Genomic DNA, 13,320 nt, shown 5'->3' with positions numbered 1-13,320 from the left:
TAATCCATATTATTTTCCCATTTCAGTTGTGTTTTCTTAAATCCAAATAATTTATTGGATCACTGGGCATCAATGAATAATTTCAATGTTCTACTAGTTATGGTCCAATGACAGGATTTTGTTGTAACCTTCAATCTATTGGCAACAGGAAGCTTCTTGAAGAGAAGAACAGCTGATTACTTTGCATAGAAGACTCCATGACAGATAATTAGTGTCTCTCTTGTTATTTCAATAGTTCAGAACAGTTAATTTTTATATAAACCATACCTTGGTGTTGCAAATATAAGGGTGGTTTAAAATCATCATTCTTCTGAAAGTACTCTAATACCCAATTAAATAGCTCAGGATGGCCTCCATCAGGACTTGTAGGCCGATGAAAATCCACCAACTGGCATCTGAAACATTCAAATGTCAAAATTTGCAGCAAAAGTAGAAAGTGTACCTTGTACGGTTAACCAAAAAATAACTTAATACTGTAACTAAGAAAATGTATAATTTGTTATAACAAGAGATCTAAACTCATTTACTTCTAACAAAGTGCTTTAAGATATTTTGATAATGCTGTTCCACAGTAATGTTCACCATCATGCAACTGTTCACTGTCAAATTGTCAGCAACATGAAATCTGAAGTCCTTCAATATGCACTGCACAATCTTATATTGGCACCATCTGCTCTTAATCTTTATGGACCACTGGAGGAAGCATTACAAAGTCAACAATGATGGTGTAAAAGTGGTGATACAAGAATGGCTTATGGCCTAAACAAAACTGGTTTATTCTGATGGCATCTGGAACTTGTGGACCATTAGACCAAACACACTGCAAAAATGTGACTAACAAAAGAATAGCAGTGTACACAACTGTAATGAAATCTCTTCCTCAAGTGTGTCTACAGACTTACTATTTTTGCACATTCAACTGAAAGTGTCCAGAATAAACTAATTATACAAAAGTATTAAAATATTGTTACTCAATTTTGTATTTTAGAATTCTGATACAGGCAATCTGCACTTCTACAGTTCTCTGGGGAGAAGATGACCCACACACAGAATCATTTTAAAATGGCACTGACCTAATCCTAAGTGATGAAAGAACAGTGACAACTTCAGTAGCTCCAATCCACTTCCGAGTATTGAAGAGTTTTCCACCCAACTGATCACTACCTTGAAGGTCAAATCCCTGTCCCCATGCCCATTCAACATGCTGCTGGAGACGGGAAATAGAGGGCATGGCACTACGACTAGGCATCTCCAATCCACAAGTACGCCCACCACTCATCCCATACAGTCCACCACCCACCAATGATGGTTTGTACAACTGTTCATTGTACCCAGTATGATGCAGTAGTGATGATAACATCATCTGCATATTTCTGCATGGAAACCATTTATCACATTATGACCATAACATAAAAATTGTATGTTTTCAACACGGTAAACCATTTTTGATAAAATGCTTATCACAGCCTAAAGCCAACTTATGACTTTTTGGATATCTCTAGTGGTAAAAATACAAAATATGTATTATGCTGCAAACACATTCTTTCAAATACATAGTAGATCACTTGAATGAAAAGTTTGCAGTTTGTTCCGCAATTTGATACAAAGATTAACATTTCATAGAATCTTTGGGTATTTGACTTTCTATGAACTGCTGTACCATCCTGTTATATTCCTGACCTCAGATCTCTCATAAATACTTGTGAAGGAAGTAAAAACACTTAAATTTTACAGATAATTATTTGAAGGTATAGCCGTTATTTTTAAGAGCCACATTATCCAAAGAAAATACATATCTTCTCTTCTAAAAGTCTTTATTGACAAATGTTTTTTAAAAAATGTCCATGTGTTAAAAGAAATCTGCATATGAATGAATACTGATCCTGCTATCAAAATACTGCTTTCAGTAAGTTAGCTTAAATTCATACCTGTACCCACAACCCCAGCCTTTGTCTCCATACGTTGAAGCATAATGGTCAACTGTGGTACACATCAAAGTTCTGACAACATTTGGTGAGCTACCACTAATACCACGAACTTTAGGAACAAGACCTGCAAAAGAAAAATCAAGACTGAAAACAGAAGTAAAAATTGAAGGCAAAAGAAAATTATGAACAAATTATGTATACTAGTATCTAAGAGGTAGGAAATAATGCAAGGAAGAACATTTCATAATGAGAAGCTCCATAATTTGTAGTCTTCACCAAATAAAAATCAAGAATGCTGAGATGGGTGACGAATGTGGCACCCATGGGAAGATGAGGAATACATACAAAATTCTGGATGGGAAACCTGAAGGGAAGAGACTACTCAGGATATCCAGGTGTAGATGAGAGGTAATAACAACACTGGATCATAAGGAATAAGTGTTAGGATATAGACTGGATTCACGTGGCTCAGGACAGGGACCAGTGGCAGACCTGTGAACACAGTGGAAACATTTCAGGTTCCATGAAAGGCTGGAAATTTTGACCAGCTGAATAACTGTTAGCTCTTCAAGGCTTCTCTGCTCCATGGAGTTAGTATAGGCTATTTTTTTATTATTATTATTATTAGTGTTCTGTCTTACGACAGGTCCATATTTTATGAACAGGATCCTTCCAACCCCTTCAGGTTGTCAGGGACCTGCTCATACATATATACATTCTTGGCAGATGATCAGAAGTGGTTTGCCATTGCCTTCTTCTGTGCGTGTGATTGGAGTAATTGTTGGGATGCCACGGAGAAACCGGGGAAGCCCCCTGAGGAAAACTCCGTGATGCCTATACCACGGCCTTGCCCAACACAAGTTATAAATCTGAGCACCACTGGGAATTGAACCCGGGACCCCAGTATTACAAGGCTAGTGTTCTGACCGCTAGACCACTGTGGTGGCTTTATAGGCTATTAGTATCCATTATTTTACCTTTGGTACAGGAACTACCATCATCAACACCATTGCTCTCTGCAGCCCGCAACTCAATTTGCCGTTCATAATAATCAGCAACTGACATTTCACCAGCATACACAGCCTTCTGCATGTTTGTCAGGCTTTGTTCCCTGAAGTTTCCCTGATTGTCCATTCCATACTGTGCCTGATCAGTAAGAAATCACCTAATTATAATATACTCATCTACACCTAGTTTAAATCATCCTGCTATTGGTATATGAGTTACCAGAGGAATAACTATGTACAACAGTTTGAAGATGGCTGTCTTCTGGGTTGCAGTGCTGTATAGTATGGTAGAAGTTTACAAACATTTTAGAGGCAGCAAGGATCTCTGAAACATCGGTAAACTTCTACCCGACTACACAGCACTACAGCCCAGGAGACAGCCATCTTTGAGATCACTGCCATGAAAACCTCAAATCATACTAAGTAGAGCAATGTTTATAACAAGTTCCACAAACTGCAACATAACGCTTGATGTTAAATAAATTTTAATGCATTATTAATGTAATGGTATGGAGCCTGAGCAAGCAAAAAAAGAAGCAAATCTCTGATGTTTTGTTTTATCTGAAATTCAGTTATTTCACAGTTGTTTAGAACAGCACATTTCTAACGTGTCTTGAACTTGTGCTAATGAAGTTCCACTACTCTGTACTACGTAACTGCAAAATCCTGATAAAGAAAACATATGGAAATTAAATAAGGCAAAAAGATGGTGAGTGCTTATAAAAATAAGGGAACACAGAACTGTGATGAAAGAACAGTTATCAGTATCAGTGTATTAATGGATTCCATTATGGCAGAATTTGTTCACTATGAACTAAAACTAAAGCAAAAAATCCTTCCTCTGAGTTGACAATGTGCCAGGTCAGACAGAACTTGCAGATATGGACCAATATTGTGAAAATGTTGATGGGTGGTTATGCCTAATGTACATATCAATGACGGAGACAGATGAACTGGCTGAATTATGACAGGCAGGAGAAAACAAAAGTGTTGTGAGAAAAACATGCATGCCAGTACAACTTTGTTAACCACAAATCACACACAAACTTCTCTTGGTTTCAATCTGGTCTTCTCTGGTAAGTACCAGAGCGATAAACTATGAAAAGGCTCACTGTGAATCAATCTGATTCAGTTTATGAGTTATGCAATACACTGTAAAATTTGTTATATAATATCATTCCAAATTTATTATGAAGAGAACTGCAACAATAATAAAATAAAAATAATATAAAGTGATTCTCACCCTCAGCATTTCAAACTCCCGCTGTTCTCGCAACCTCCGAACCTCTCTTTCTCGCTTCTCTATTTCCCGTGCAAGCATACGATCACATGACATATCTGGAGTAATTGGAGACACACCTGCAGGATGTTACAAAAGGTGTTCTCACATGGCAGAATACTAAATGCTATAAGAATGATCATATAACAGTAACATTTTAGAATACTACAGCAGAAAATAGGAAGAACAGCTCATGTGATTCATGCCATAAAAAAAATCAAAATTACTGATTGCTATATGATAGAGAAAACAAATTAATTGTATTTGTATGCTTCATAGGGTACAGTTTTCAGTTACAGAGTAATGTGTTTTAGAGCAGTATCTCCTACATTTTCATATTCTAGGATCACTGAAAATTTTTAGATTTAGCAGGCAATTATATATTCTCTTCATATTCACTTCCTCTAACAAATTTAATCAAAATCACTCAAGTAACAGATCCGAGAATGCAGACAGCAAAATTAGCCTATAAAGTATTACTGTTACATCAATGGGTTCCTCGAAAGAAAATCAGTTATCATCTAACAACTGGCACACAACCTCTGGTAAATCACAGGTATAAGAAATGAGGATCAGTTAAGAAATCTCAATAAATACCTTGAAAATATTTATATATACAGTAATTTGAATTCAGTGACCTTTTTGATTGAAGTGTTCTTCTATATGTGCAACCATTTCCTGATTACTCTTGAAGTTGGTCATGCAACATACTGGGCAACTGTCACTCCAGTTTTCTACACTTGCAGAAGCTTGACTAGGCTGCAACAAATAAGAATCTTACAAACTTAAACTACTATATGGAGTCCTGTATCAAGCTAGTCTTCAGAAACTCCAACATGACACTGCAATGTAAAATAATGTTTGAACCAGAAAATAATACAGGAAAAACAAAAATAATATGGGCATACTTTCCTCAGAGAAAAATGCACATTATTTATAAAAGGCAATGCTAGTGTGGCACATCTGGCTCAGAGCAGGGACCAATATTAGGCTCTTGTGAACATAAAAAGCATGGTCTATGTAATAGAGAAACCTGTGTTTTCTTTATAGTATGGACTGAATTGTTACTATTATTTGCCTGCGGGGACTGAGGAAAACCATGAAAATCCTGTCAAAATAGCAAGCCTGTTTAATGACATCCACATGTCCATCACACTCTGTGATGTTATTGAAGGAGACAGTTCAGATGAAAGGAAATAAGTAACATATCTCATCCCCGCTTCCATCAGATTAACCTATGGCACTACTGCACTTATGGTCTGTAAAATTATGACACTAACCTAACATAATGTAAATAAATGGAGTGGGAATCAAAGCAACACTTACATATGACCATTAGCTGATCTTTCAACACTAACATAACTGAAACAGTTCATGATGCAGTATACACATAATGAAATAATGAGACACTTTTAAATTATCTGTTTTAAATCCTACCATATATAAATAAGGATTTAGACACCTGTAATAATGGGCTAGCAGCCAGACCTTAACTGCAGGATTTAGACATATAATAATGTCCTGCCGTGACTCACAGGCAATACAAGTTAAACTATTCCTGCTGTACTAACTATATGAAATAATTGTGAATTATATATGATTTTAAATTTTTCTTACCATACTATCTTTTTTTCCTTACAAATCAATGAAAAGGTAACTTCAAACAGCCCTGCTAAAAATGAAAGTATAATTAAAACACTCACCTTGGCAGGACTGAGGATATCCTTATGCTCAATATTTACATGCAATTCTAAATCTGGGCTATTCTGGAAGGTACGAACACAGAGTGGGCAATTATACACTGTCTCTTCTGGACCAGGTGGTGATGCAGGGAATGAAGGGCTTGTCAGATCAAAATGTTGTCTGTTAATATGTTCTTCTAACTGCAGTGGAGAATCGCTACTATATGAGCACATGGGGCACTGCTGAGGTATTGGTTTCTTTGCTGGACTGGGTACAGCACTAGTCCGAAGATTCAGCGCCAACTGTGATCGGAGAGGAGAGCCAGAACCCGCACTAGCTGTACCTGCTAGAGCACTTCCACTGCTACTACTACTACTACCCGCAGCACTACCACCTCCACAATAATTATTGTTATTATTGTTGATATTGTTTATCCAGCCATTCTCTCTGGGTTCAGGTGAGAGTACCCATGGTGATGGTCGAGCCATATCTTGTTCACTGCTGTCTTCATCCTCATCATCATCAATAAAAGCTAAAAGTTCTTGTTCAGGAGTTAAATAATCCAAATGAGCACTGTTGACATGCATCAACATTTCCTCTGCTGAAACCTCACCCAAATCACAAAATGGGCATGAAGCAGCACCCTCCAGGTGGCAGAACACCATATGTGAACGCATCTCCTCATCATTGAGTCCTTCAACACCACATATCTCACAAGAATAACTCAGCTCAGGCATCTTGGCAGCCATCACACACCACACTCCAGCTGTAGACTGGAAGTAAACACATTAAATGTTATTGTAACATGATAATAAACTCTAACTGTTGCTCATGCCTCCACCAAAAGTAATGAAAACATAGTTTTCACATTGGAACACTCACAGACATACTGAAGTAGTTTTAAATGGCCCCATTTAAGCTATTAATATGTGTAGGATTCAAATACAAAATACAGTGATTTTATATGGACTACAAATAACTGAATATCTTTAGCTTTGCTGCCAAGGCAAATCTACAAAGAAATGCTGGAAGGGGGAGGTTTGCCAGTGACACTTGAAAGTCGTAAGGTTTAGGACAAGAAGGAAATATCAGAAATTTTATAGACAGGCGCAGGAGAACAATATGCAGTGGGGTTGAGGGGTTAATATGTAGATTTATTGTTAAGACAGCCACTGTTTAAGAGATCACTTTTAAGTCACATACCATTAGCCGCAGGATGATCAATCAGCAAGGAGAGAAAGAGTTGATATGAAATACTACCCCTGGACAGTGGACACATCACTACTAACTTTTTAGGGATCTGGGACTTACTCATGTTTAAACTCCTTATTTGATTCCACAGAAGAAGATTCAATTTGCATAGATCATTAGAATTTAGAACAATTTCTCTTATAGCTAGTTTAACACAATTGGAAGTTTTATCAGAAATTCTTTAGAACAGAATAGAATTTACATTCACAGATAATTCATAAGCCTAAGCCAAGGATGTAGAATATGTCATAGCACCAACACAATACTTGTTTTTAATATAAATATAAAATTACAAAGTTGTAACAGTGATTTACAGTCTACTACAGTATTAATGAAAAATAATTAGACACAAAAGCATTACCACTACTGCTTACATGTATCTATAATAGTCAAGAATTTTTGGTTGATGTAATTCTATGGAGTAGAAGTGAGACGGGAGATACTGTTTTAGTGCTGGCTTAAACTTAAATCGTGAATCAGAATATATTTTATTGTAGAGGAAGATTATTAATTTACATCCAGATTAATCATATCTTACATATTAATCAAAGCAAGAATTATTTAATAGCTATGATTACTGTAGAATTAGATAGTGTCAAGCTGAATATTACATTTAATTCTGTTGATTCTAGGAAAGTTCAATGTATATGTTAAAACTCTTGCCAAATTAAATGGTTACACTCTCAATGTTAAAAAATAATTCTTGTAAGGCCATTCTAACAGAAGAACAGTAGCAGAACATAAGAGCTTGAGCATTCTAAATATTTAGTTTTAGTGTAAAAATAAAATCTTTCTATAATTATAACACAGATCTTTAAACAACTCTGTACTCATGATATAAATTTACTGTTTTGCAATTTATGTTGGATGTTTGTTTATGGAAAAAGATTCTGAACTTTTTTCACTTTAGAGAGAACTTAGACTCCAATTGTGTAACTTCAAGACTAGAGTGTGTTGTTGAGATAAATGTACATTAAATTGCCGATATAATTAATTCGTTTGCTACATATGTAAAAACATTAAATATTATGTGCAGGCCTACTGCAATGATAGAAAGGGCTATATCATTGCAGCAGTTTGTACATAAATGAAATGCCGTTTTTTTAGACGTTCAGAAAATAGGACAAAATTACACTGACGATAGCATCACAAATTTACAAAATAACCACTTACAATCCACTGTTTTGAAAGTTTAACAAATTCGCCCGATAGGAATACTATCCGAATAACAGTACTGTTCTGTAGGATGCCTATATCGCCAGGGTAACACGCGGCAGCTTTACGTCAGCTGTTTAAATCAATATGTTCTGCCATGGTTAGCTCCTTTTAAAAAAATCTTAGAATTAATTCCCGATAATGAGTAATGGTCCCAATTGATTATCAAACACAACACACCGCCTTCAGGTATATATTTAATACGAGAAGAGAATGCAGATCTACAGGCAGTTGTAATGTCAGCGTATTTCTTTCGCCTTGACAGCATGATCATGTAGACATCCACAAATGAACGAAATTAAAACAAATATATGCATGCAAGGATTATATTAAACTCGACTGGCATAAGGTAAACAAATATAATGACTCGACAGCAAAACATATAGGTCTATTACCGTTTCACTTGACCTCCTACACGTTCAGTACTAATTAATATTCAATCTTTTATCTGAGGCGTCGCAGTCGGCGCCTATATGCGCCAGTTCTGCACGATTATGGTGGACGGCGTTCTCTAAACTGTTAGAAATGTCGTCTTCACTTGGTTCAAGTTCGGAAGAAAATCCCATAGGAATTAAGTAAGAGCCATACAAAACAACGAATAAACATTATTACAGTTCTGTATTTTAATGTTTAGATGGCAGACGTGTGAGAACAAAATATTTTGAATTGTGTGGTTCCAAGCATTCCCCAATTTTAATATACTTTTAATTTCTATGTATTTCTGGTACCACCATTCCTCAGTATTTAAAATTTGACAAATTTTTGAAGGATTTGTTGGCTTCCATTACACAATAACCTTGTTTTGCTGTCTGGCGACAAGATGTAACATATACGTACTCATTTTCCTCTACATTTATTTCAAGACCGACTTCCTTACCAGCATTTAATAGAGCTTCTTTGTTTTTCTTTATACTTATGTTTTGCCCAATGCGTTAACATCTCCAGGATAGACAAAAGCTGATTTGTCCAATTCAATTCCAATTTCTCGTTGTTCTCTTGAACTCTGTAACGGAACATTCAAAAGCTGTGGTCCTCAAAACATTTTAGTGCTGCAAAACACTTTTGATACTGGCAATAAAATATTTTCCACAGAACCTTAGACACAAACACGTTTTTAGGTGACATACTTATTTCAGATTTACAATTTTATGTACAGAGAGTTGAATTAAATTCACACCATATTTAGGCAACAATTTTCGTTGCACATGATGTCTTCTGGGATGTTACGCTGTGTAGTCTGCCTACTTGGCACAACATTTCAAAAGGCAGTTATCTTCATATTCGCCGCAGTCGTGAGAACCTGAAATATGTCTTGTTTACATTTTATTTACATATGTGACAGTGTGAAAGGCAAGCGTGTTTGCTGGACACACTAGAGTTGAAGACTGGTACAATTTTGGAAAGCTGTATCTTCATGTCTGAATAAAGTGTGTTTCGGTATGTCATTGTTGTCACACCAATCAATGCACACTGCCATCTAAGCAATAGTCCTAACAGGATGTAATCACTGAACTTGGCAGTAGACTGGTAACAGCAAAGAAAGATATTTCATAACACAACTCTGTAAACATTGTGTTTTATTCCTAATAATAACACTAAATAAAACACAATGGGTATACTTGTGTATAAATCTGATATGGAAATATTTTAATAATTCCAACATGGGGCATTAGTGTTATTGTGTAGTGTATATGTTATCACACTAAGTGACATGAAGACATGCAGTCAGAAAATTCTCTTATCCTGTGGCTAGTGTTTTCTTTATATATGTTCTTAACCACCTTTTTTCACAGCTCACATCATGTCCTTTCATGCTGCATGAACTCAGAAATGTGCTTAGAATAATTTGTCAGACACCTGATGGATTTTATAAAGATGAAAAGTAACAGCTGCAGCAGATTTTGTTGTCTGTTCTCCAAAACCAAAATTTCCACTTGAATGAGCTCCTGTCACTACAAAATCAAGACTGGAACTTTGACAACGTTTTTATGAGAGTCCAAACTACAGTTCATGTCAGTATATATGTCTCTGGTGAGCAGAACTTTCATAATGTAAACAACAGAATAAGTGTCATTAATGCAGTGTCTACTTCATCAGTAGCTGCAAATATGCAATATAAAATGACTATAGATATACATCTCCTCTTAAGATTATGTTTAAGACAACAAGGGGAATGCAAAAGAATTCTTCAGCACTACAACATATTGTCTAACACAAATCTATAAAAATAATGCAATAACTTGTTTCTTGTTAGATATATCAGATGAATTATTATTAATTTGCTATTACAACTATTTCACCTGAAACACACTGAAATAAATGATATAAGAATGCCTTACACAGTAATTTCCTATGGCCAATGACAGTACAAATTGTATCACTTACCAGTGATAAGGTACTTCACATACTCCAAAGAAAATCTGGGTATGTAAAGTACTAAAACTTTAGCAATAAGCAAATAACAGTTCTTAAAACGTAGCACTCTAAAGTTCAATTACGAATGTCGTACGTACGAAAATTTAAATGTTATTTGAAGCATGGCAACGACGTTCCATAAAATAGGGTTGATATATATATCAATACGTGCCAATGCAACATATGGCTCGTTAAGTTTACTACACATCAGAAACATGATTTATACCGAATAAGAAAAAAAACTCGTTAATTACATGTAGAAACTAGAGTCAACTTTCAACATTTCGAATACCCGCATAATTCCCGCACAATCCAAACTGGCCGAAACAACAAAATGCCATAATATATGTCTTATTGGTCATCTGAGGTCATTGTTCGTCACGGAACACCAATGTGTGCTGGATTTTCACAGTAGATCATGCATTAAAAAAGGTATTAACAAAACCGATTTTCACACAATTTCTCGAACCTGCGAAAGTATTTTCAGTCTGTGGACAATATTAATAGATTACAGCAGCATACTGTTCACAATATTACGTTCTTTTATATATACTGAAAGATATATAATGTTTTAATGATACAGTCGCTAGAATTTTAAAATGATTTGTACGCTGTGGGTTTAATTAATAATGCAGAATGACTGTACCACTTAATTTGCATCTGTGTAACTTACATATCACAGATGATAAAAATTTCGAGCAGGATATCAGGTCATGCATGAACTTGTACTTCGTAACTATTCATGTTATCTATGGATGGTTAAGAAACCTACTTTTCTACTGCTGTGTAATGCAATTGTATGCTTGTTAAAAGTAGTTTGAGAAACAGAAGTGAAGACGATTGTTTTTTTTAGGGCAACACCTTGATTTATAAATGATGGCTTCAGTTTTTTGATTTCTATCAATGCAAGGTATTATGTAACGTTTGTGCGAAATAGAGCATTCGAAGGAAGTATAAGACATATACAGATTAACATCAACATGAGCTGCAAGGTAAACAAAAATATTTACATTTGTTTGTACAGCACAAATATATTTACTATCAAAGTAAATACTAATGGGACACCTTTGTAATAGTGTGTAAGTACATATGGGCGATGCATTGTTGTGGTTTGCTGTGTCAGCTGTAGGTTTTGCATTTTGTAGATGTACTGCTGCAATGCGATTGTACATAATCACACAAGTTTACTCCTTTCAGTGTATTTCGTATCATTTTGGCGTTTTTGCACTACAGTTTTTGTACTCTGAAATGTTACACATAATGTTACTCTTAAAAGTTCAGTGTTTAAAGTAACATGTATAAGATATTAAAATTGTGACATTCGGTTTATATTAACATTCGTTTTACACTTTCATTGCAGGGAACTATATTATCAGGACTGGATGCAGCACTCCTTGAGCTTGGAATGCTAAGTACTGTAACAGAGAGCAGGCAGGATTACTTGCGGGAGCAGAGGCAGCATCACTGTGTTCCCAACAGACCTGCTCTCAATGTGTTGCACATAAATACCCGATATGTGACAAACGTTGTTGTTGGGCGACATAAGAACTCCACAGTACGACATAAGCCCTATCCTGGACCTTGCTTGGCTCGGGAAGAGAGAACTCGCACAAAGAGTGAAAACTCTGATGTGGATTTAGATTGTCACCATGGTATTGCTTTGTCTTCATTTCCTTCTCAGCAGTTTGAAGTCAACAGTCTTCACAAATCTCGATCCATGGAAAGTGTTACAATAAACTTGTCTGATGATGAATGTACATCGCCACCAACACAGGAGGTTGAGTCTGTTTCCAATAAGATACAACAATTGCAGGTTAATGAATGAACATGTAACTGTGTTTTGTGTTCACAGTTGTGATCCACTGTGATGTAACTCACTGTGCACCATCTTATAAGACATATGTAATTCTTGATGGCACAATCCAGATTTTTTTGATTTATGAAACAAGCTGGTACCTTGTTATGTAACCACAAACTTCTAAAATATTTATTTAAAGGTTAGAATATTTGGCAATGAATGTATGCATGTTCCACATATTTAAGAACAGTAGTGATTTTATTAAACATATGGAAGCCTGTTGTACTGGAAGAGATACTATGTTTCTGTGTTTGTTTTTTCCTTCCCTAACTTTTTCCTAGCTATGGAGGAGTTTTCAGGCAGATATACCACTGATCAATGTGAATTGGTATTATGTTTTAACACGGAGATGTCAAAAGACTTGTAGTGCGACTTTTAGATTTATAAAGTTTAATGGTGACTGTAATTGGTACAGAAGGTTAGTTAGGGTACCATAATTGTGCCTGTAACTCATTTTACCAAAGACAAGTTATTAAGATTTCTGTTTCAAATTTTCATTGTGATAATTGTTGTGTATATAATTACCATTTTGTACTGTTCCTAGTGTCTTGAAAACATACCACTACCTGCATGCAATTCATACTACATAAATGGTGCATGAGCCAGATTTTTTGATGGTACTTGAACATGTACATGTAAAGAAATGCCATACTTGACAAATCCTAGGTATTAGGTTATCATGGT

The 13,320-nt window shown here is 35.6% G+C and overlaps 2 protein-coding genes across 19 annotated transcripts in view; one reads left to right on the top strand and one right to left on the bottom strand.

Moving 5' to 3' along the window:
* Window positions 1-11,395, bottom strand: part of LOC110831093 (zinc finger-containing ubiquitin peptidase 1) — a 28,513-nt gene extending 17,118 nt beyond the window's left edge. For 13 of the 18 annotated variants that reach the window (XM_087358676.1, XM_087358683.1, XM_087358684.1 and 10 more), the window contains exons 1-9: window positions 10,749-11,395; window positions 9,241-9,366; window positions 5,918-6,670; window positions 4,853-4,973; window positions 4,179-4,294; window positions 2,906-3,074; window positions 1,929-2,052; window positions 1,074-1,373; window positions 268-395 (exon numbers count right to left, since the gene is read on the bottom strand). In XM_087358676.1, the coding sequence (XP_087214802.1) occupies window positions 268-395; window positions 1,074-1,373; window positions 1,929-2,052; window positions 2,906-3,074; window positions 4,179-4,294; window positions 4,853-4,973; window positions 5,918-6,670; window positions 9,241-9,246 (1,717 nt within the window). In that variant the 5' untranslated portion in view covers window positions 9,247-9,366; window positions 10,749-11,395. Of the gene's footprint in view, window positions 1-267; window positions 396-1,073; window positions 1,374-1,928; window positions 2,053-2,905; window positions 3,075-4,178; window positions 4,295-4,852; window positions 4,974-5,917; window positions 6,671-8,321; window positions 8,712-8,758; window positions 8,841-9,240; window positions 9,367-9,540; window positions 9,664-10,748 lie in introns of those variants that run through there. The other 5 variants (XM_087358679.1, XM_087358693.1, XM_087358691.1 and 2 more) reach the window with 5 other exon arrangements.
* Window positions 11,396-11,512: 117 nt separating this feature from the next.
* Window positions 11,513-12,871, top strand: LOC110831096 (uncharacterized). Its single transcript, XM_022066711.2, has 2 exons — window positions 11,513-11,770; window positions 12,139-12,871. Exons 1-2 carry the CDS (start codon window positions 11,759-11,761, stop codon window positions 12,601-12,603), a joined length of 477 nt encoding a protein of 158 aa, XP_021922403.1. The 5' UTR covers window positions 11,513-11,758; the 3' UTR covers window positions 12,604-12,871.
* Window positions 12,872-13,320: the final 449 nt, after the last annotated feature.

Source organism: Zootermopsis nevadensis, unplaced genomic scaffold (assembly GCF_977971745.1).
Source record: "Zootermopsis nevadensis isolate Lab colony 2312 unplaced genomic scaffold, Znev_1.0 Znev_ptg000030l, whole genome shotgun sequence".
Classification (NCBI taxonomy): Eukaryota; Metazoa; Arthropoda; class Insecta; order Blattodea; family Termopsidae; genus Zootermopsis; species Zootermopsis nevadensis.
The sequence above is the reverse complement of the archived record's forward strand: the minus strand, read 5'-3'. Positions and strand labels throughout refer to the sequence as shown.